Genomic DNA, 24408 nt, shown 5'->3' on the forward strand with positions numbered 1-24408 from the left:
ATTATTATTATTCCTGTTTTAGAGATGAGGCCCAGAGAAGCTAGGTAACTTGTCTAAGGTCACATGGCCAATGACGAACAGAGCCAGGGACAAAACACAGGGATGCTGCAGATATTCTGGCTCCACAGCCAGTCTTGCTATTTGAGAACGCTATGTCTGGACTGAACTGTAGAAGGCCGAGAGTCTGGGCCTCATCCTATGAACCTCGTGCATGAAAGGGAAGCCTTGAAGGTGTTTTCACCAGGAAGTAACCAAGTTAAGAAAGGTCTCTTAGGCAGATGGTCACGGAAGATTCCTCCCTGGAGGCCCCCTACCTGCCCAGGGCTGCTAACCTCGCTGTCTTCTAGAGCTCTCAAAAAGCCTTCCGAAGTTCTGGGTGTGGTTTAGCTACTTGTGCAAGTCAAATGGCTAGATTTGAGCTCTTAGAGGTGAGGCATGGGTCTGAGTCATCTAGTATTCTTTGTGCCTGGGAGAAAGGAAGGGAGGGAGGGAAGAAGGGAGGAAGGAAGGAAGGGAGGAAGGAAGCCTGAGCCTGTCAGTTGCTGACTCAGAGATTATCCTTCTTTTGAACATCCTTTTTCAGCTGGCCTGACAAATCCATCCAGGACACACACAGAATGAATGGCAGAGGGATTAACAGGGAGCGTGGGATTCGCACTGGAAAAGTTTATTTATTCCTGGCTTACTACTTGGAATGTCTCTTGGGGGATGCAGCTATGGGGGCTAATTGCAGAGGACCCCCTCTTAGCACAGGTTGCTGTGGGGGCAGATACCTGGGGATGTTGAACTGAAGGACAAAAGGTGTGAGCAGATGTGCTGCTGGAGCCCAGATCAAGGCCCGGGCCTCGCCTGGCTACTGGAATGGGATGTCAGCTCGTGCTGAAGGGGAGTTATTCCTCCCAAGGCCAAGGACAGGAAGCCAGCTGAGCGCAGAGATCAGACCATAATGAGACTTGTCCCTGGCATCTTCTCCTCTGAGTATCTGCTGTTCCAAGGGGTGTGGCTGGGGTGAGGGAGTGGAGTCTCTGGGAGCCACAGTACTCCCCACACGACCCACCTTGATCAAATAATCACAACGCTCACTAACAGAGACTGAGCACCAGGCACCAACCACATACCACCTTATAAAGGTCCCTAATATAATAATTTGTGATTTTAATGTCTCAAAATGGAGTCACTCATGTTAAGTAACATTAAGCCCACAGTAAAATTGTTTACCCCTCTCTCAAAGTGATAAACATATATGCAATGGCTCGAGGTGATAGGATAGTACCTGTCATTGTCTGGTACCACCTGAGACCTGAAACAAACCGATGGAAAGTCAAAGGTGATGGAGATAATGAAAATAGTCCCATTTGGGAGGATCATAAGAGTAGCCAGGACCTGGCCTTGTTTAAGATGCCTTTGAAGGTTCTGCCCACGCAAACTCTGAGGCCTTCTGTCCACCTTGGCACCTGTCACCAAAAGCTCTGTCTGAAAGAAATCCCTTTGCTGACCAGTGTCCCAAGGACTTTTGGACCCATTCAACTCCCATGTAGGCACACTGGTCTCCCGAGCCATTACTGTGGTTTGTTACCCCACTCTTGTTACTGTCTGTGCACTAAATGTTGACTACATAATTGGTAGTGTGTAAAGCACTCACAGTAAACTGCAAATTTAACATATATAATTGCTCTTGAGTCCCTGTAAAACCTATGGCTTTGGGTGGAGTTAGCACACCTAGGCACAAGCCCAATTAATATGTCAATAGGCATAGCCAATAACAGCCCCCAGCAACAACCTGAGAGACAGGTCTCACTCTCCAGGTAGGACCTATGAGAGATTTGGGGTGTAGAGACAGAAGGTAGCTGGCTGAGCTCCAAGAACAAACAGCCAAAAGCCAGGATTCTAAAGCTCAGGTCTGCTGGGCTCTGAAGCTCATCACGCTCCTGCCATCACGGCGGCCGAACTCTCCAACAAGCTGCCATGGTGGTGCTGCGGGAACCACAGAGAAGTGTATGAAGAACAGAAGTGGCTGGAGAGCCGCAGTGGTTAAAAGGGAATGAAAACACAGGCAGGGCCTAGGACCTGGCAAGTGCTACAGGAGATTAGCGCAGGAGGTGGAGGAGGGAGAGCAGAGGCCTTTAGGCTGAGGGGACTGAGCCAGGCCCGTCTCCCAAAGCCACAGAGCCTGGCATACGGGCATCTCACCACCAGCAACTTGGCCATGAGGTGTCCCCCTCCTGAACCCTTGAGTTCCCAGCTCGTGGCCTTTGGGATCCCTCTACCCCCTGTAATGCACCCCTCCCTGCCCCCAAATACATACACAGAGTCTGGCAGGCATGGCTTACTGGGTAGCAAATACAGGCCTCTGACTTCAGATGCATTTACCCCACTCTTGGGCCTGCCCGGACAAGCCCATTGTAGACAAAGACAGATGGGGGGCTGGGTCAAAGATACACTCCTCGGGGGCTGGCCACAGTCCAGCGGCCCGCAGCCAGCCTGCCCTTCCTGCCCTCCGAGGGGCTGGAAATCTACCCCAGGGCATAAACCAAAGGAGATTTCTATGGGAACCAGGACCCCAACCTGGGAAGTCTTCCTTCAGCAATCTAGGAGCCCAAACCCATCAACCTATGATGTGCCAGACACCTGCTAAGGCATTTTATTTTATTTTTGCTTGGCCCTTTACATTTGTTGCCTTAATTAGTACAACAATCCTGTAATACAGGAACTAATATCCCCCATTTTATAGACGGGAAAACTGAGGCACAGGGGGGCTGTTAACCTGCCCCAGGTCATCCCTAGCAGGGAAGTGCCGGGGTGGGTCTCCAGGCCTGTGCTCTGTCTGCCTTCAGTGGGGTGAAATTTCCACCCTGCTGCTCACCCTTGGCTATGACAGGAAACCTCACCAGGGTGGGAAATGCCTTCAAGAGCTCCGGGCAAACTCTTAGTTTCTAGTGACTGCTGCTGATTTTCTGATGTAAACGAAAGGCTCAGGTAATCCCAGAGTCAAGGGACAAGTAAGAGTGGATGCCATTCACAGAAGAGCTAGAAGATGCAGTTACATGTATTAGTAAATCTTTGTGACAATTCTATAAGGTAGTAAATGGTCATCCCCATCCTACAGATGAGAAAACTGAGGCTCACAAGGTTAAATCACTTGCTCTAGGCAGCATGGCTGTTAAGTGCTAGAGCTGAGATTCAAACCCAGGCGTAGCTAACTATAAGACATAAATTATTTCACGATTCCACCCTCACATGCTACTGTGTTCTATAGGGCCTCTGACCTTGCCCCAAGAACGTCAGAAAAGAAAGACATGTGGAATCAATTTTCTCCCCAAGGAAGAGGTCCCGGAAGGGTGTGGTCTGGCTGGGGTCTTCAGAGGATACCGCCTCCCCACGCAGATCCAGACTCCCTCAAGACGCCTCGGACGCAGCACCCCCCCCCCTCCCTGGGCACAGGCGGGTGGACATGTCAGGTCACGGGCAGGGCTGAGGCTCCAGGAGGAAAATGCAGCGTAGGCGACAGCTGGAAGCAGAAATGTGGTAGCTCCAGAGGTTTTGATCTGTAATCTTTGTTTTGCAAGGAACAGGGATTTTTCTCTTCAGAAAGTACTCAATTTCCTTGAATTTTAGACCTTGCACAAATATTTTTTTAGGAGAAATAAGATGAAAAAAAAAAAAAAACCCCACAGAATGCCTGTCACAGCTACTCACTTCCACAATGAATCACGGACACAAAACCACAGCTATGTGGCTAGCAAAGGAACTATGTGTTTTCAAATTTCATTATTGGGAATCATTTAGCAATCTTCACTGTGTCATCTGCAGACAGGCAGACGGACAGACAGACACACACTCCCCTCTGGGATCTAAGCAGCCTCCTACAACGCGGTCATCAGATGACCTTGCATTTAATCCGTTTTCCCTTTCTAATCCTTTTCTGGGAAATTTTCCTGCAAGGTTTAAAGCTTCCCCTTTAGCCCCTCTGCAGAGGCGGTGACAGTGTGTTTGCGCATGTGCTGTGATTTGGGCAGCAGGAGGAGGAACGCTGAGCCACTGATTCAGTTGGTTCCACAAGTGAAAACAAGTGTACGTTTCACAGTCCCTTTTTTTATTACTGTTGTCATAATACCACTTCACTGTGCTAAAGCGATTTTCACCTGGGAAGCTCACAGTGCCTTTTCTGACAGTGGCAAATTAATTAACTGATGGCAGATTTAAAGATGGAGTAACTGGAAAAACTACTGGACCCATAAATCAGAAACTTCCTCTACGTTCTGGACAAGGGGTGAAATCTGATACATATTTGAAAACCTTGAGCTCAAAAGGAGAATTCACGGGGCCTGAAAAATCTCCATTATGACTTTGGAGGCATGTTCTCTGCACAGCTTCCACCCAAGCCCGGCTCACACATGCACGCACACACGCACACACGCCCACACGGTGACCTCGCTGGCCAGCCAGTGCTGGAAAAGGTAGCCGCATGGGAAGAACCTGCCCCAAGGCACCTGAAAAAGGAGCTTTGACTGTCTTTCCTTTCTCTCCTTGCTTCATCACTCCCGAACCTTCTCCTTTCAAACAAAAATTCTAGAGGATTTAAGTCAGTTAAATGCCATCAGTGCAGCTACAAGCTTGAAATGTTTGTTGTTGCTATTTTTTTAAGTCCAATGCTGGAAACCGCACACGCGAACGTTTTCGTGAGGCTGACAAACTTCCTTCCTCCCCACTTGTGGCTGCAGCGAATGCTGCTCCAGGCTCTCACCGGCTTCGGTAGCTTTCTCAAAAGACTCTGGATATCTTGCCTCACCCAGTCCTCTGCAGCTCCCAAGCCAAGCTGGATGTTCCCGCACCTGCCCATGCTCACTGCTCTGCAGGCTGTTTAGCAAAATGCTTGGGAGCACAGGTTCCAAAGTCCAGCAGAGCTGGGCTGGAATTGCTCTTACCCTCGGTTTCCGCTTTGTGGAGTTGGGGTAATGGGAATATCCTCCTCACAGGGTCATTGAGGACTTGTAAACGTGCTGAAGATCTTCCACTTGCCCCTGGACCCCTCTCCGCCCCACTCTGGGCCCTGGGGTGCATCCTTCACCCTCTGCCCTCCGTTCCAGTTCAGCCAAGGGGGACCCCCCGCAGGAGGTCGGAAGGCAGGAGGAGAGCCAGCGGAGGACTGACCCTCCAGCTCTGTCCCAACAGGCTCTGCAGGTGAATGAGGGCCTGTGTTCCTCTGCCAAAAGCCGCAGCCCTCTTGGTAGCCCTCTGCCGCAGGTGGAGCTACTCTGGGTTCCAGTAACCGCTGGTCCCTTGTGCCTTTAGACCTGCATAGCCACCCCGGGGATACTCCACCACCCTTTGTTGTTTTCCTCTGATCCTGTCCGTGTGGACCCATCGAGCGTGCCGTCCCCTTCCTGCTGGAACTCCAAGTGATCCAAATAAGAAAAAGCATTAGCTGTCAAGTATTGAGCACTTAACTATGTGACTCAGCTCTTCATCCACATTCTTTTATTTTATTCTGACCACAACCCTGCGGTCAGCCAATATTGGTACATTCACCCCTTTACACTGAGACCTGGGGAGGTGAAAGAACTCACACATCAAATGGCTGGTGAGCCACAGAGTCAGATGGAACTGAGGTCTGTCTGACTCAGGAGCCTTGCTCTTAGCCACTGTGCCGAACTCTCCCCAGTCAAATGAGGTGGTGCCTGTAAAGTGGTGACTTATTCAGTAAGGCTCCATCAACGGTAAGGTAGAAAAACCACATACACTCGAAAAAAACTCACAGTCCTGAATTCTACTTTAGCATAACCCTAACCCAATCTTAACCACAGCACCAAGATTAAAACTTTATCCTAATACCTCTAATCTTACCCTAACCACTATTATGCTGCTAAATAGAATGTCACCCTAACCACAACCCTAGTCCTACCCAATCCTAACCCAGTCACCCACCGTTGCAACCATAATTCCAGACACACCACTAAGGCCATGACAAGCATGGGGGTGTCTCCCTGCTCCTCTGTTCCCCAGGTGCCTGCCTCATCCGGTGGCAGGTACAGTCTGCCACCCCACTCCATTTAAACCCCACTAGTTGGACACTACACACTCAGCCAAAGGACATTCGTGCAGCATCCACATCCTGCACGTCACGGAGCCGGTGGCTCTGATGTGGGACAGCAGTGAGAGGAAGGAGGAGGGCAGAACACCTAGTACAGCACCTGAGACTTAGCAGGGGTGCAAGGAACCCTACTGACGATGACAAGGAAGAATCACAAGAGGAAGAAGGTCCACGGCCTTCTGCATCGCTGAGCTGAGGCTGTGGGCAGACAGGAGGTGAACAGCCGGTATCTCAGAGATTTGCAAAGCGCTGGGCCTGGGACGGGGCTGGGGTCCTCTTCTGGAACCAAACCTAGGGAGGGGTCCTGGTAATCCTCAACTCTTGGAGAATCTTAGAAGAGGGAGACATTTAGTCCTCATCAGAGATTTTGAGGTCACCTTGAGCCAGATGACCACCTTCAGGCTTAAACAGGAGAAGGAGGAAGGTAAGAGGAAGTGTGTAGAAAGCAGACAGCATTTCCCTTAAATCCACCCAGTTACCCTGTGGGGGACAGGAGGGATATCTTCCCCAACCCAGAGGTGTCTGCACTGCGCTGAGCATGCAGAAGGAAGAGGCTTGCTGGCTGTGCTACAAGGAGAGAAGAAAGGCACACTGGCCCCCACCTTCCTCACAACCTCTCTGGGGACCCCTGGGCCCAGGATCAAAGCACAGGCAGACTGCACGCCCTGGGCTACATCTGCCCCAGAACTGAGTGTCTTTTTATAATTCACATAAATGTGCCCTAAGGCCCTGGCCCTGCTCAGGACCTGAACTCCACGGGGCTCAGGTATTTGTGTGGGTTGGAGAGATGCATATTAACACTACAAAGCCTCAGGGGTCCATCTCCCTTTCAGAAGAACTTAGAAGGAACCTCAGTAGCCAACCCCAGCTGGAGAGGACTACCTTGAAACAACATGCTTTGTGGGGGAAAAGAAAGACATCTCTCTCTCTCTCTCAGAAAAAAGCTGGGCCTAGGGTCACCACATACAGCTGCTCAGGCTGTGCACTGCACAACTCTTCGGTTACCTGTCACAGAAACTGTAGTGTGAAGAACAACCCCCTGGTGCTGTGTCCAGCAGCTGAAAGTTCCAGTGTAGAACAGCCTGCCTCCTCCTCCACCTGGCTGGAACAGAGAGCTTCAGACCCATCCGGCCACTCCAAGCAGTCTCCGCTGGGCAGGGATGCACTGGGGCTGGCAAGGGTTGAGTGCCAAGGGGCCCTCCACAAAGCTTAATGTGGCCCATCTGCACTTCCAGAGCCCACCCTCTGCAATAGCAGGGAGAGGGGGCATGGGTGGTGAAGTAAGTTCTCAGCTGAGATGAAGGTCTCTTCTCTACTCTCTTCAAAAAGCAGTAGCAGGGATTTCACAGCTTGGGACTGGGGAAAATGAAACTTTTCCATGTGATCTGGCTGGAGGCCTTCAGTGAGCCCCCTGCCTACCCCTGTCTGACCCCGCTCTCTTCCAAACCCACAATCCCAGGGTAGGGGCGCCACAGGGCTCTTCTAAGGGTCAAGAGATGGAAGAAACCGGGAAGAGACCCCTTTACAGCCACTACAGCCCCCCTACCAGACTCATGGCACGCCTAAGGGTCTGCTAAGCCCTGCTCTGGCCACGCTCAGGAGAGAAGTTGTCCCCAGCTTATCCCGGCTTCAGACGCCCAAGGCCAAGGGGTATGGGGTAGGCAAGCACCACCTGTTAGGAGGGTTGGGAGAGCCCCTTCCTCATCAGTGACATGCTCGGGGATGAACTGGGTGTCAGCTCAGAAGGGTCTGTCCTCACCAACAGAACAGGAACGCTGGCAACTACTGCAGGGAGCTGTGAGAAGTAAATGAGAGGACGCATATAGACAACCAGGCCGTTTGGGCACATATTTACTCTACTCTGGGCTGAGTCACGTTCGGGGTGCTGGACATACCAGCGAAGAAAACAGATGAAACTCCTGTCCTTCCACACCTGACATCTTACAGGGGTAAGAAAAACAATAAGTCAAACAAATAAGTAAAACATCTAAGATGTTAGCGCTGCAGAGAAAAACAGTCAGGTAGAAGGTAGGAAATGTTTGGAGCGTGTGGTTTTAGATCTGGTGAACAGGGAGGGCCCCACGGAGGAGAGGGGAGAGGAAGCCAGTCGTGTGAGTATCTGGGGAAGAGTGTTTTGATGCAGGTTGAATTGTGTCCCCACAAAAAATGTGATGCAGTCCTAACCCCCAGACCTATGAATGTGACTTTATTTGGAAATAGGGTCTTTACAGATGTAATTAGTTAGGTTTAGATGAGGTCACACTGGATTAGGGAAGACCTTAAATCCAATAACTGGCATCCTTACAGGAAGAAGAGAACACACACACACCCCCCCAGAAGAAGGCCACATGATGACTGAGGCAGAGATTAGGATGACGCATCTACAAGCCAAGAATGCCAAGGATTGCCAGAGCCACCAGATGCTAGCAGAGAAGCATAGCACAGATTCTCCCACAGAGCCTCTGGAAGCAACCGACCCTTCCAACACCTTGATTTTTGGACTCCCGGGCTCCTGAACTGTGAGAGAATAAATTTCTGTTGTTTTAAGCCACCTGGTTTGTGGGAACTTGTTATGGCAGCCCCAGAAAATGAATACACTATTCTAGGAAGAGGGATAGCAAGTGCAAGAGCCCTGGGGTGGGAGCATCTCCAGCAAGTTTGAAGTGTGGGGAGAGGGTGGCCAAGGTGGATGCTGGAGATGTCAGAAAGATTCTGGGGGCAGATCACGTAGGGCTGAGCTTGTGGCAAGCCCTTGGTAAGAGGGAGCTATTACACTTTGGACAGAGTGTCCCAGCTGGAGTGGGCTGCAGTGGATGGGTGTGGTTGGCCCCTACACTCTTCGGCCCCTGGTGTTATGCCTTTGAATATGTCACATTAAATGGCAAAAGGAAATTAAGGCTGCAGATGAAATTAAGGTTGCTAATCAGCTGTTCTTAAAATAGGGAGATTATCTGCTGTGCCCAATGTCATCACACGGGCCCTTAAAAGTGGCAGAGGGAGGCAGGAGAGTCATGACGGTGACAGAGCCGAAGAGGGAGGTGGCAGGGGCGGGGATTCAAAACATGAAGAGTCTTCCTGCCATTGCTGGACTTGAAGATGGAGGAAGGAGGCCATAAGCCAAGGAGTGTGGGTGGCTCCTGGTGCTAGGAACAGCCCTCAAGTGATAGCCAGCAAGAAAGGAGGGACCTCAGTCCTACTAGTACAAGGGAACTGAATTCTGCCAACAACCTGAACAAGCAAGGAAACAGATTCTTTCCCCCCTGGAGCCTCAGGAGCCTGCCGACACCTCGGTTTTAGCCATGACACCCACATCAGATGTCTGATCTACAGAACTATACAGTGATAAATGTGTCATTTTAACCTGCTAATTGTAGTAACTTGTCATGGCAGCCATAGAAAGGGAATACAGTGGATAAAGAGGTGAGGCGTGCAGAGAGGAGGAGACGCAGAGGAGAGGGGAGACTAGACAGGAGCAGCCTGCTGGGAGCCACCACCACCGGGCCACAGCTCCCCAGACACCTCCCAGCCACCCCTGCCCGCCCTGCTCAGCACTCCCCTGCCGGGCCCTTGTTGCACGCAGTGACCAAGCCTGCTTAGCATGTCCCCAAGGCTCAGCCTCTAGGTCCTCAAGTCAGGCTAAGGAGCAAAGCCGGTGGAGGTCCCTCCTGTTCTTGACACCTTCCCTTAACCCCCCTCCCAATGGGCTGGTGACAATGGTCCTGGTGGAATAACCATACCGAGAGCCAGCCAAAGCCACTGCTGGATTTGCTAGTCACACCTACCCTGAGGCTGGATCTGGGCTCTGACTTCTCCTTGGAACAGATCTGCATGTGTGCACATGAGCTCGCACACACACCCCAGTTTTCTCTGTCTGCCCGTCGCTATCTCCTCCATCCACCGAAGTCCTCATGGCCAGGAGAACCTGCCCACCGACGGCTAACACATATCCAACTCTAACTCCTGTCAGGCGCCGCGCTAAGTGCTCTACTCACAGGATCTCATTTAAGCCTCCCTGTAATCCTATCAGGTGGAGACTACTGGCTCAGAGAGGTTAGGACAAGTGCCTCATGTCACACAGCTGGTGAGTGGTAAATTCAGAATTGGAACCCAGGAGTATCTAAATCCAAAGCCCAGGGTCTAACCCTCCCCACTCAAAATGTGGTCCTTCCTGGCTCTTGCTCCCCAGGTGAGTCAGGCCCTCTGCCCAGCCTTGGGGAAGAAGCCTCAGCTTGGGGCTCAGAGGGAGTCTCCAGGCCCCTCTAGCCAGCCTAGGCCACAGCTGGACAACATCAGTCCACATCTGGCCTGCGGTAGGGCATCCTGCCTGCTGCCCGAGACTCTCCCAGCCCCTCCCTCTGGTCTTCCCCTGGGACACAAGTCTGTTGGCCTCTGCCTAGTGCTTTCCTGAAGGGGGCCTCTGGCCATCACCAATCCCTGCAGAGGTGCCCCTCCCCAGACATCTTGCCTCCCTCCCACTCCTAGAATGCCCTCCATGCATTGTCACTTCCTCTATCTGGACACACAAGGGCTGTCCAAGTTGCTATCAGGAGAGCGGCCAGTGGCTGCTTGGGAAACCTGGCCAAGGTCACAGGAAATGTCTGACACCACCAGGCAAGCAGGATTTGGCCTCCTAAAGCAAAACACAGCTGGGCTGACAGCTGGGCCAACAGCGGGACACTATGACTTTCCCAGATTTCATGGCATTGAGGTCCCAGGGCAGAGAGAGGCTAGCCTGGAGGCTGCAGCTCATTAACAACATCACAGTAGCCCCTGGCCAGGAAGCCTGTGAAAGTCAAAGAAGACAGGCCCGCTGTGGGCCAGGGACCTCGCCCAGGACCTCAGTCCTGCACCACCTCCCACACACGGGGAACCTTCACTGGGGGATGGAGGCCCACGCTGCTCATCCTTGCCTTGCAGCGCCACCCCCCTCATTCATTTATTCATTCAACTTATGTGACTGGGCACCTATAGCGTGCCAGGCATGGCCTTAGGTACCAGGCACACATTGATGAATGAGCAGGACACAGTCCCTGCTCTCAGGAAGCTCCTGGTCCAGTGAACAAATAAACAGACCACCCCAAGGGGGAGTGAAAAGAGCTACGCTAGGGAAGCAGGAAGCCTCAGCTCCTCCTGCCCTCCGGGCAGCACAAGGGCTGCTGCCCGTGGCTCCAGGTACAGGGTGAGGGATCAATGCCAAGTGGGCCCTTTTCCTAGGCTAGCTCTGTAGCTTGGACCAAGTGTCAGAAGGCAAGTATGAATTGAGCACTTTCCATAAGCTCGGCACCGTGGGAGGAGCTCTGGGGAAGTCCAGAGCACCAGGCGGAGTTGCTGCCTTCCAGGGCGCAGGCCGAGCAGCCTAGGTGCAGGAGCAGGGCACAGACCCCCACGGATGTGTGCCAGGGAGTAAGCGCTGCAGGGGTCTGGTAGCTGGGTGGACGTGATCAGGGCAGGCTTTTTAGGGGAACTGGGACCAGGTCTTGAAGAATGGGGAGGAGTCAGACAGGCTGGAAGATGGAGCAAGTGACCTCAAACAGCTGTCTCAAGGGTGCGAGGGGCAGAGTGACCTGCCAGGCAACCCTAACATGCACACACATGGGGTCAATGCATCAAAAATGAACGAATTCCACAAGCCAAGAGACTGGCAGGGGAAACCCTGATGGAAGGACTCTGTGGCCACCTTGGCCCTGAGCTGGCACCACTGGTGTTCCTCCAGGTGACTTCACACCAGGCTCACTGCCTGGGACCCTCAGCCGGGACCAATCAGAATATGGCCCAGGCCTGCCCACCTGCTCATAGCCAATCCCAGACCCTCTGTGTTGTCCACTGGGATGGGGAGTAGGGGGCCCCTTAGCTCTGCTCCTTGTTCCTGCCCCAGCATCCCCGGGTCTTGGCTGCAATTTGGCTTTTCTGCTCTTGACCTTGAAGCTCCCTAGGCCTCTACCTGAGTCCATCCTTCCTTTCTTCCTGCTCCTAACCGCCCCCGGAAACCATCTGCCTGAGTGCTCAGGGCTCTGGAACCCACCTTACCATGTCCCTGGTCTGCCTGGCCTCACGCCCTTTCAAGTTGCCGGACAACTTCTATGTCCTGTCCTTTTTCTCCCTCCCACTCAGCTGGCCTCTCCTGACCTTTCCTGATGGGGATCTAACCTCAAGGTCAGCCTCCTCTCCCTGATTCTCCTGGCCTCTGAGAGTACAAGTCCTTTTTCTCCTTAGTTCAGCAAGACAAGTTTGCAACATTTCAGAAAGAACTTCTGAAGTAGCAAGCAAATGGAAAAACTAACCTGAAAAACTAAAGGAAAACACAGCCCCCCAGAAATGGACCAGTTTATAAAGTTCAGATTTCCTGTCCTGAGCTAGAAAAAGTCTAGCCAGATTGGCTGGCAAGCAGGCCGGGAATCCTGCCCAAGAACACTCCCCTTGTTCAGTTTTCATTCTGCTCCCTTCCCTGGGACGCCTTCTCCTCCCCTCTGAGCTGGATGGTGAGTAAACCAAAGGGGCTTCTGCTGGCGGAGGAGTCCTTCCTACATCACACAGACCAGGGGAGGGGGAGGGGAAGGAGGAGGGGAGAGAGGAGGAGGAGGGGGTAGGAGTGGGAGGAGGGGGTAGGAGCGGGAGGAGGGAGAGGAGGTGGAGGGACCTTTATAAAGAATTTACTTATGGGCCCGGCGTGGTGGCTCATGCCTGTAATCCTAGCACTCTGGGAGGCTGAGGCGGCAGAATCGCTCAAGGTTAGGAGTTCAACACCAGCCTGAGCAAGAGCGAGACCCTGTCTCTACTAAAAATAGAAAGAAATTAGCTGGACAACTAAAAATATATAGAAAAAAATTAGCCCAGGCATGGTGGCGCATGCCTGTAGTCCCAGCTACTTGGGAGGCTGAGGCAGAAGGATTGCTTGAGCCCAGGAGTTTGAGGTTGCTGTGAGCTAGGCTGACACCACGGCACTCACTCTAGCCTGGGCAACAGAGCGAGACTCTGTCTCAAAAAAAAAAAAAAAAAAAAAGAACTTACTTATGCACCAGGCACTGTTCTAAGCACTTTCCTTACATGAATTAATTAACTACTTACAACAATTCCATAACCTAGGCATTATCACTGTCCCCACCCTACTGATGAGGAATCAGAGGCGCAGAGAGGTAAGTTACTTGCCCAGGTCACTACCTAGGAAGTAGCAAAGCCAGGATTCCAACAAAGAGACCCTGATCCCAGGGACACACCCTCCTCAGCTCTCTTCCAGTGCCTTCCCCTCCCTCGTCCCCTCTCCACTCCTGCCTGCTCTCCTGCTCACACGTGTGTCAGGGCAAGGAAAGGGGAGGAGGGAGGGAAGGAGGGAGGGAAGGACAACTGCAGCCTTCACCAAACGGTCTGAAGCCTCCAGAGAGGGACTGAGCCCAGACCCTGAGGTCCCAGTACGGAGGGGACTTACCCAGCCACTGGTGGCTGTGTCCTGGCCACGGTGCTTTCTCCGGCCGGGCTGCTCCTGCGCAGGTTGGGTAAACGCTCGGCCCAGCGTCGGGGTGCTGTCCTGGAGTTCTGGGGGTCGAACTCCTCATCAGGAATGACCTCTTCGCAGCGGGCTCCTCGGAAGCCGGAGCGGCAGACGCAGAGCTGGGGCCGGCTGCAGGAGCCACGGTTCTGGCACGGTGGCTGGCACACAGCTGGGGAGACAAGGACAGAGATGACAGCAGCCGCCAGGGGCCCTGGGGAGCCTCCTGCCCGGGGGGAGAGGACTGTGTGCTGCAGGCCCCCATCCAGCAGGGAGCCACACTCCTGGCCCACTTTTCTCTCCTCCGCCACAGATCCGGGATGAGTTGCCTTTGATCTGTCCACAACCCATCGAAGACTGCACGACCAGAGCTGTGGAGCAGGCACAGGCCACCACTTCCCACAGAACACCCTGAAGGGGAAGGGCACTGCCCGACATTGGATTTTATAATGAAATGTTCACTCCTTCCAGAGTGGAAGCCCCAAGGGGGCAGACGGTAGCCCCAGAACTTAGAGTAGACACTGTCACAGAGCAGATTCTCGACAGATACTGAGTGAATCAATTGGTCCCTTTTACAGGAAAGGGCTCAGCATTGGCCTGAAAGTCAGGGGACTGAGCTGTTGGGGTGTTTTCTGTCACTCACAGGCTGTGTGATCTTGACTTCACCGAGCCTCAGTTGAGTCACATGAGGGGGCAGTTGAGGAGGGGGCGCTCTCAGGGCCTCTCAAAGGCTTGACAGAGTCTCTCCTTCCCACCCTGACAGCATCTGCTCTCAGTCTCCACCCTGCTTACCAAGGTGGGGCCCCTCACTGGGAGCTGCCTCCAGCCTGGGGCAAGGTGGGGCTGAAACTGGGCCCCTTCCTTCCAGACAGCACCACGCAGCAGCCACAGCCCTCCCAGGCCAACTCTCTCCCCACGCCCTTCACCCCGTTGCAAAGTCCAGAGCCACATCCAGTGATCTGCGGCCCAGGGAGAGTCAGGTGCAGAAGCACACGTGGGGATGCGGAGCCCTGCCACCCACCCCGGGACCACCCCTGACGAGCATGTGTGAGCCCAGGAGAGCACGGTCCGGCTCATGGCGGACCCTCTAAACCCAATGTCTCCTCCATCGGTCACTCATTCACTCAACAAACAGTTGCTGAGCCCGACCAAGTGCTAGGCAATGGGGACCAAGTCCTTGCCTGGGTGGGGCTTGCAGTCCCATAAGGGAGACCAGGAAGAAGCAAGAAAACAACAGCAAGTTGCGGTGTCAGGCAGTATCAGGGGCTGTGAAGACAATGAACCAGGGCGATGCAGTGTTGCAGGCCCGACCAGGAGATCCAGACGGGGGGCTGGGGGGCAGGGCACCTCTCTGAAGAGTGAGATGGGAGGTGCACCAGACCAGCAAAGACCTGGGCAGGCTCCCCAGCAGAGGGCTAAGCAAGGGCAAAGCTCTGCAGGCTGCAAGGAACGTGGCATGCTCAAGGGGCCACAAGAGATCCAGGGAGGCTGGGGCTTGGCGGCAGAGTAGGCAAGGCCAGCGAGGAAGCGGAGGCAGACACACAGAGCTTGTCATTCAGTTGTTCTAAGTGCGCTTGTGAAACTACTGGGCACTACTGCCCCGACCAGGCGCCCGGGGTTGCGTGATCAGAACTCTCCTTTCTGAGACCAGTACTAGAAACCAAACCAGGGCCAGTCTGGATAAATATCTCCGAAATTCCACCTGGCTCATGTCACTTCCCTCTGAGACCTTCAGTGGCTCCCAGTGTCTTTGGGACACAAGTCCATAGCACTGAAGACCCTCCTCAGTCTGATCCCTCTACAGCATTGTTCTATGTCAACCTGCTCCAGCCAAACTGTCCCACTGGCTATGCCCCAAGGTAGCCTCTGCGCTCTCTTCTCTCCGCCTGTGCACGTGCTGTGGCCCCTCCCTGGATTCTTTCCTGCTCTTCTTCACTTCCCTATGTCCTACTGTTCCCTCAAGGCCCAGCTCCCCTTCCCTGACATCCACCTCTTGGCAAGTGCTCCCTCTTCTGAACAACAAGGAAAAGCACTTACTGCATACACCAATCACTGGGCATGCCCTGCGTGCCACCATTAGTTTTTCTATACATGTGTCGCATTTTCCCCACTCATAAGGTCAGCCCCTTCAAGTGTAGTGATTGTCCCTGACACCTCTTTGTATCTTTAGCTCCTAACATGTGCCTAACAATAACACAATTATTGCTTTTTATTATGGCAGCTGCTGTCCAGTGAATGGTGACAATATGCCTGGCACTGTGCTTTGCCTATATCATCTCATTTAATCCTTACAACAATCCCATGCAGCAGGTGTGATTATGGTTCCCATTTTACAGATAACGTCTCTGAAGCTCAGAGAGATTAAGAGACTTGCCTGAGGTCACCCAGCTAGTTAATGGTAGAGCCGGGATTCAGATCTAGACCTGTCTGGCTGAAAAGTCCAGGCTCTTTCCACCCTACTGACTCCCAGCAGGGCAGGTATGGCTCTTATTCCTCCCCTACGACCTCTGAGCCTTGGCCCAATGCTGATGATGAAACAAAAGGGATCTGTTGGCTGCAAGTCAGCTACCAAATGCGCCCTTGGGAGCCCTGCCCTGGGAAACTGCACATCCCAGGTTGGCCTCGTGGTGGAGACCCCAGAACCCCATGCCCCTCCAAAGCCCACACAGTAAGTTTTAGATAATGAGGAAGGATGTATACCAGCTCATCGGTTTACTCAATGCACATTCATAGAGCACTCACTAGGTGTGAGGCTTGTGACAGAGTCTCTAGCACACCATCTGACATGGAAAGCAGGACACTTAGGCCATGGGAGAAGCACTATGTCAGTCAGTGCCTCTAACCCAGGCTGAGGCAGGGAATAGGGAAAGTCAGGGAAGGCTTCCTGGAGGAGGTGATGCTGGCCAGAGACACAAAGGATGAGTAGATTGGGCATGATGCTCACTAATGGCACCCAAGCCAGCCTGCCAGATGAGTGGAGAGTGGAAAAATAATAGGTCTCCCTGCAACATTCCAACCATGAGTTGGATCCCAAGGCCAGAACATTTTCCTCAGTGCCTGGGCACTCCTTCTTGGCAGGCCCCAGGCCTCTAGGTTAGCAGACCATGTCAGAGAATTGTAACCTAGAGCGTGCCCTCAAACACAAGCCGCCACAATGGTAGGATTTTGGCCTATCACCTGGCTACCACTCCATCTGCCCAAGCAGACACAGCCCCCACCTAACCACCTGCCAGGCCCCTGTCACCACCACCACCAGAAGCATGGTCAGCTGGGGCCAGCCCAGCAGCCAAGCCAGGGCAGTGAACACTGAGGAAGCCGATGTGTCCAGGACAGGTCCTGGCGCTGTTGTTTTTTCAGTGGGGGTGCAGAAAGGGAAGGCCTGAGCAGTTTCCCACGTGGACCCACACTCTCTGCCGGCACGGGTGAGAGGAAGGTCATGCAGCTTCCACCTCTGAGTAAGTGGTCTTTGCTCTGAAGACAACCTTTGGAAAACAGTCTAGCTTCCATCATTCCCTTGCAGAGTCCCGAGGATGGCCCACCCTTGACTTCACAGGAAGATCTTTCACTCTCTAGAAACCCGAGACCCCAAACCCTGCAAGCTGAGCCCCTGTGCCTCACCACGACTCGCTTAATTCTGGTTCTGCCTCACTTGCCAATACATTTCACAAACATTTAGTGAGCACCTTGCCTTGGTCACACTGGGTGCTGGGGGCACAAAGATGAACAACCTGGGCCCTGCACAGAGGAAGCTCTGCCCAGGGGTGGGTTCTCATGCCCATGGAAGCCCCTTGCCAAGCAGGGAATTAGGTCCTCAGTGAGGACCGGGGTTGGCAAACTTTGGTTGGTACAATGAACAGCTCTTGGGAAATGAGTGGTTGGGAGCAAACTGTGGAAATGGCATTTTATATATGTGTATAATATCATGGTAAATGAAAGTTGTAAAAGGCTTCTTTCTAAGCTAGCCAGAGGGGTTGGTGGAAAAAACCCAGAAGGGAAGATAACCCTTCTGGTACAACGATTTAGGAGATTACACAGAGGCCCAGTCTGCTGAGGCAGATCCTCCAACACGTTTCAGGTTTTTGGAGGTTTTGAACCGGCTCTCACCAGCTTCACCTGCGTCCTCTCTCATTTTGCTTTCACAAGTCTCAGCAAGATGCGAAGAACTACCCAACTTCCTCACTAAAGCGTTTAAGGATTGTGTTCTGAGCCGAGTGTATGCATTATGGGATTGGCACATGGACTCCTGTCCCCTCTCTCTAGTCCCCCAGAAGTCACCTCCAATAGCTCACAACGAAGGCTCCAAGTGCCTGCCCATGAAATGGAACATTCTGACAGTTTTTACTGGTCTACCATAAAATAAGGACAGTAAATACAGTTTCCTGAGGTTTTTATAATGTTATTTCTTCCCATTTAAAGAGTGTCTTTCACTTTGAGATTATGTCTTTTCTCTTTTTTTTGGTGGTAAAATGTTCTTTTTAATTAAAGATGATGGCAAATGATAGGTTTTTTTCTTTTGTTTTTTCCTGACATCCTCATTTGGAAAAATGAAAAGCTGGCCACTGTATGTTGGTACTTAAGATATTTTTGGATATTTTACTGGTGCATGAAATCCAACGACCCTTTGAGAGGGAGGGGCAGTAGTGGTTGTGTGTCCTTTTGTTTAAGGGAGACTGAAGCAAAACATTCCAGTGCCAAAAGAGAACAGATTTCAAAACTTAAACATCAAAAAGGAAATCAGCCATCTCAGAATCGCCGGTGGCAGGGCTGCTGCTTAAAGCAGAGAAGGAAATGCTGAGGGCTCCAGGAGAGCAGATCCCTGCGGCGCTGTGGGAAGTTTAAGAGAGGAAACCGCCAACCATGGTGGGCAAGGCTTCACGTTTTGCCCTTGGAGCTTCATCCCTCCCATTTTTCCTCAAGAGTAGAAATCATTCTTGAGAAATCAACCGAGTATGGGTCTGTGGCTCTAATGGACGTCCACTGATTGATTATTGGTGGAGGGTTATCAAGCATGGTGCCTTGATGTTCATGTTCAGCCCTCTGAGGGTGATCTGCACCAGGCAGAGCACACCCAGCTGTCCCCGTAGGAGAACAGCACCCTCGGGCCGCTGGAAGGCCACGCTGTCACGCAGCCTCCCTGTGCCCACTTGCCAATGCCTGTCTTTAGCCATTCGTAATTTGGGCTCCTCTGGAACTCTCCGATTTGTGGAAAGTCTCAGCTTTGGGCGTTCAGCACTGTGGAGTTAGTAAGATGCCAAACAGGGGGGCATTAAAAAAAAACTTCTAAAACTGCTTTGAAAGTAAGAAATAAAAGGCATTGTTCCCCCAATCCCCAGCTTCCTGGCTGAGCCCCTTCTACCTTCACTCTGCCTCAAAACAGTCGAGCAGAGGTTTGCTCAGATTTTCCACACAAAACCCCTACTTTTGGGAGAAGACCAAACTCAGAATGGGCAGGCCTGGGGGAGATTCTAGAAACAGCTCCTACAGTACAGGATGCCCCTACCAACTGCTCGGAGCCCCTGGTGATAAGCCATTTGGTGGCAGAAAGAGCATGGGGTTGGAGGTTAGAAGGATTTGGTTTGACTTCAGCCCAGCCACATCCCAGGTACGTGACCTTGCAGGCGTCTCATCTCACTGAGATGCCTCAACTTGTGCTCAGTTGCCTCATCCATAAACGGGGCTGATAGTATCTGCCTCAAAGAGTTGCAGTGAAGGCTGGGTGCAGTGGCTCACGTCTGTAATCCTAGAACTCTGTGAGGCCGAGGTGGGAGGATTGCTTGAGCTCAGGAGTTTGAGACCAGCCTGAGCAAGAGCGAGACCCTGTCTCTACTAAAAGTAGAAAAATAAGCCAGGCATGGTGGTGCATGCCTGTAGTCCCAGATACTTGGGAGGCTGAGGCAGGAGGATCGCTTTAGCCCAGGAGCTGGAGGTTGCTGTGAGCTATGATGACGCCATGGCACTCTCGTCTGGGCAACAGAGCAAGACCATGTCTCAAAAAACCAAACCAAAACAAAACAAAAAAAGAGTCCTTGTGAGTCTCAGCAGAGATCCTGGATGTGGGAGTACTTTGTACTCGCTAAAGCTGTGTGTTCACTATGGTGGCATATTGTAGCCATGAGCTGCCTGTGGTTATTTAAATTTAAATAGATTAAAATTACATAAAATTTAAAATTCAGTTCTTTCTCAGTCTTACTAGCCACATTTCAAGTGCTCAATAGCCACATGTGGCTCATGGCTACCATATTGGACAGCAAGGTATAGAACATCGCAGAAAGTTCTAGTGGACAGCACCGCAAAGCTTTAAAAACCAAAAACCACAAACGTCACGTTGCCAGAGGCAAGATGGCTTCTGAACTTCTCCACCAGGACCCTTTTCCCAGGGAAGGGCAATGTCAACTCAGGCCGGATTACAGAGGTGGATAACCAAGGACTGTGGTGCAGAGGCGAGGGCTGCTTTCCAGGTGTCAAATGCGGCCAGGCCCCTCCCCATCCCCCGCCTCACCCCCAGGCCGGGCCTTTGTCGTCAGCTCTCTTGGGCCCCAGAGACACCTTCTCCCTCCATCTATGATATGTTAAATGAGGCACTGACCTCAGGCTGGGCCCCTCAAGCCTCTCCCTTCCTCTGTGGCTCCCAACGCCCGCCCCTCAGCTCCAGACCAGACTTTGGGACCAGCTCCCCAACCTGAAGCTCAGCTGCTCCACAGGTTAAACCTCCATTTTCTGGCTGAGTGGGGTGGCTCACACTTGTACTCCTAGCACCCTGGGAGGTCAAGGAGGGAGGATCGCTTGAGCTCAGGAGTTTGAGACCAGCCTGAGCAAGACCCCATTTCTACTAAAAATAGAAAAATTAGCTGGGCACTGTGGCTCTACCCAAGCCAACAGAGGGAGACTCTGTCTCAAAGAAACAAAAAACCCTCCATTTTCCCTAAAATCTGTGTTAGTAGGGCAGTAAGATCCTATCCACTGAGCTACCCAACCCCTTCCTCAGGCGGAGCCCCGTGCTCTTCCACACCCAGAGGCCTTTGCAGACGGGACAGTTTCCAACCCATCCACACTATTTACCTCAGCCTCCCCCTGGGCACCCCTGGCACTTGCTTACTGGAGGGTCCACCTGTGGTCCTGAGCTGTTTCTCCACAACCTTGACCTTTGGTTTCCACAGGAGGGGACCCTGACGTCAGAGATCCCCCAGCCCAAGGAGTCCTTGTCTGGCTCTCACACACTCAGAATCTAGCCTGGGATTCGCCCTCTCCACACTCAAGCTCTGCCCAGGGGCTGTGTTCCCCAGGCTATGAGAGAAGTCAGGGCCTCAAGGACCTGCCTGGCTCCCACCACAGCTGTGCCGGGCCGCAGCTCAGGACGGCTGGAAACAGCACCTCGGCTCAGGGACCGGCCCAGTGCCCAGCTCCAAAATAGCAGTTGTGTTCACATAAAAGCTCCTAATGAGAGAAAGATGCCGTTCTTGGCCCCTCGCGCACTCTCTGCAGACGCTGTCTGGCAGGCCAAGTGGGCCTCTACCGTTTGGCGGCCGGAGGGGAGGAAGGGGAGGTGTGAGTCAGACCTTGGCCCCCAGCCCTTCAGCATGGACCGCCCTGATAATTGCATTAACAAATGCTGCAATGCTGGGCCAGGTGGGGGCCGGAGGGCCAGGGGCTGGGGCACAGAGCAGCCCCCATTCCCACCAGCTCCAGCAGGCACGAGGAGGGAGACCCCTAGGCGCGGCTCACGGCCCAGGGCTGTGGCCTGAGTCTGTCTCCAGCTGCTGCCTCAAAACTGGAGAAGTGTTGCCTGTCCATCCCCACAGGGCTGTCTGGGAGGAGGCCTTGGAGCCAGCAGGGCCTCTGGAGGTGAGAGAGGATGGGACAGGGCCCTGGGACAGCCATCATTAGGAACAAGCCTGGGGATGAGTCTTTTCCAGGGAAGAGATTCCAGGGAAGACAGTCTATGGCTGGCACGGAGCCAGCCACCCCTTCCGCAGCAGCACCAGGCACCAGCTCCACACCAGGCCCCGGGAAAGCCAGGACGGACACACACACCATTGTAAACACTCTCAACTCAGCCAAGGCCAGGGCAGAAGCATGAAGGAGAGTGTGGCCTTGCAGTCAGAAACCCACATTTGAATTCTGACCATGTACCTGGGCTCTGAAGGCCTCTGTCAATGTTGGATAGCAAGCCTCTGTTCTCGTCTAGAAAGTGACCATGCATTCCAATTTTCTACTTGCCTACGATGATAAACAAAGGACACTGTCCTTTTCTTCAGGGAGCTTCCAATTTTCCAGAAGGGCCATCAGTAAACAAGTAAACAGAGAAGTAGATGAACAGAAATTGGGCTGTGAGATATGAAGGAGACAGTGGAAGGGCCAAGATCCAGAGTAGCAAGGCTGGTAGGGGCAGCTCTAGACAGAGTGGGAAGGGCAGCCCCCGAAGGGCTTGAAACAGAGACTGGGAGGATGACCAGGGGCCAGCCGCATACAGAGCTGAAGGGTAACAGTGGCATGTGCACCAGCCTGGAGGTGGCACGTGCCAGGAACCCAGGCTGGACTCGGGGAGCTCAGGGTGAGTGCCAAGACAGAGCCTGGAAGCCCAGGGTATGTCGAGGCAGCAGGAAGAGGCCGCTGTCCTCACCCAGAAGAACCGTAATGGGGGCCCTGGTTAGAGAGGCCGTGGGGAAGCAGAGAGAAGCAGACAGGCCCACAAGGGATTTGGGAAGTAAAACAAACAGGGTTTGATGATAAAGTCTGCGTGAGAGGAAGGTGCCCTGATGGCCCCTGTGTGTCTGCTCGACAGGTAGGTGGGAGTGCCAGTTAACAGGGTGGGTGAGACCTGGGCTGGGGAGCTGGCTCAGAGGCGGGGAAATCACGAGTTCGTTTTGGACAAGCTGGGATTGGGATGTCTGGGAGGCATCAAGAGCAGATGTGGAGAAGGCAGCAGACGCAGGAGGCAGGAGGTCGGGGGCGAGGTCTGGCTGAGGATATATATAAATCTGGCATCATCGGCCCAGAGACGATGTTTACATCCGTGAGAATGCAGCAGATCCTGGGGACATGGGAGGGGACCAGGACAGAATAACATAATGGGTTGAAGGAAGATGAGAGTGTTTAGTGCATCCCTGGCAGAGTAAACACTGGGCATTATTATTACTATTATTGCATGTTAATTGTCTGGCACAGTGCCTGCTGGTGCTCAATAATGGGTGGCAATTTATGTTTAGCTTGGCTCCCATCACCCTCTTCTTTGTGGCAGGGGACCTCGAAGGTCCGGGGACAGTCCTGGGGAAGCCCACCACATTGGGCAGAGAAGGAGAAGCCAGCAAAGGAGGCTGAGAAGAGGCATCCGGGGATGAGGAAGGAAATTACCAGGTCACCCATGCAATCCTTTGCCTACTTAGTCCTTTAACAAATGTATAGTAAGTGCAGAGAACACACAAGTATGCAGAGAGGGTGGGGACATTAGGACACGGCACACAGGACCTGGCTTCAGGCAGCTCCTGGTCAAGGACATCTCCTGAATACTCAGTTGGGCAAAGGGCCTCACCAGGAAGGTCTCAGGTGTTCCCCGTGGTGGGGGCAGAAATGGACAGTGTCTCTTGCTGGGACTGCACCCTCCACATGAGCTGGGTCTCCACTGAGGTCACATAATTACTCCCCATAGCCACCTTCCACTTTCCTCCCTGCCAACTCCTGAGTCCCATAGGATGGTCCCCAGAGATGAGCCACCCACAGGCTCAGGCCTCTGGCTCCTGGCAGGTGCTAACCAGCCAGTGAAGAACATGAAAAATCCCACCCCTGCCCTGACCCTTTTTCCTGAGGTTTGTTAGCAATTTGCCATAATAAGGTCCTGGGCTAACTGCTTTACGTGTATCACCTCATGTAATCACCTCCTTCTTATAACTACTATAGGTACTATTCTCATCCCCATCTGACATATGGGGAAACTGAGGCTTAAAGCAGTCAACGACTTGCCTGAGATCACCCTGCTAGTAAGGGAAGGAGCAAGGGTTTGAACGCAGGGAGTGTGGCTCCAAAGTTGGGGCTCATACCCACCTTGCCACTGTGGGATCGGGTCATTACAGGATTGGCATGGGTGCGGGCCAGCAAGCTCCCTCAGAGAAGCCAAGGAGGAGCCCAGATCAGGGGAGATGGGGTCCTTGTTGGACTGAGACGAGGACAAAGGGAAAGGCTGTTCCAGTGACCACCATGCACGCAGAGGTTCTGGGCCCAGGAGGCAGGAGCAGATGCCCAGGCCCAGTCCAGCGTCTCCAGCCCCAGGATCCCCTGAGCGCCATGGGGAGCTTCTGGAAGGGCTGACAGAACTTGGGCAGCAGAAAGGGACCTCTCAGCACAAGCCTGGGACAAGCCCTTTATTACTCAGTACACACTCACTAAGGCTTTACCTTGTGCCCGGAGTGCTGCGTGCTGGGGGCAATGGGACACGGTCCCTACCCTCAAGATCAAGGCCAAACATGTATAGAGCACATAGAACGTGCCAGGCCTTGAACTAAACATTTGACCTAAGTTGACTCATTTGTTCCTTACAACTCTGGGAGGCAGGAACTAACATTAGTCACAGTTTACAAAAGAGGAAACTGAGACACAGAGAGCTTAAGCAAGCTGCCCATCGTCCCATAGCCACTAAGCGGTGGAGCTGGCATTTAAACCCAGGCAGTCTCTGCACAGTCTCCTGGATCTAGATTCAAATACCCACTGAACGTACCACATGCCGGGCTGTCTACACACACTTGCTCATTTAGCAGAGAGCGCAGAGTTAAGCATTGCACTCTGAGCCAGGCTACCTGGATTCACATCTGGGCCCTGCTGATTCCCAGCTGTGTGACTGGGA

General features: G+C 52.9%; 1 protein-coding gene across 1 annotated transcript in view; it reads right to left on the reverse strand.

The window, feature by feature from the left end:
- The window catches only part of LTBP2 (latent transforming growth factor beta binding protein 2), a 94112-nt gene that overhangs the window by 58561 nt on the left and 11143 nt on the right, over window positions 1–24408 (reverse strand). Inside the window, exon 3 of the mRNA XM_069465118.1 lies at window positions 13523–13746. Within this exon, the coding sequence (XP_069321219.1) occupies window positions 13523–13746 (224 nt within the window). The remainder of the gene's footprint in view (window positions 1–13522; window positions 13747–24408) is intronic.

Source organism: Eulemur rufifrons, chromosome 2 (genome assembly GCF_041146395.1).
Source record: "Eulemur rufifrons isolate Redbay chromosome 2, OSU_ERuf_1, whole genome shotgun sequence".
NCBI lineage: Eukaryota > Metazoa > Chordata > Mammalia > Primates > Lemuridae > Eulemur > Eulemur rufifrons.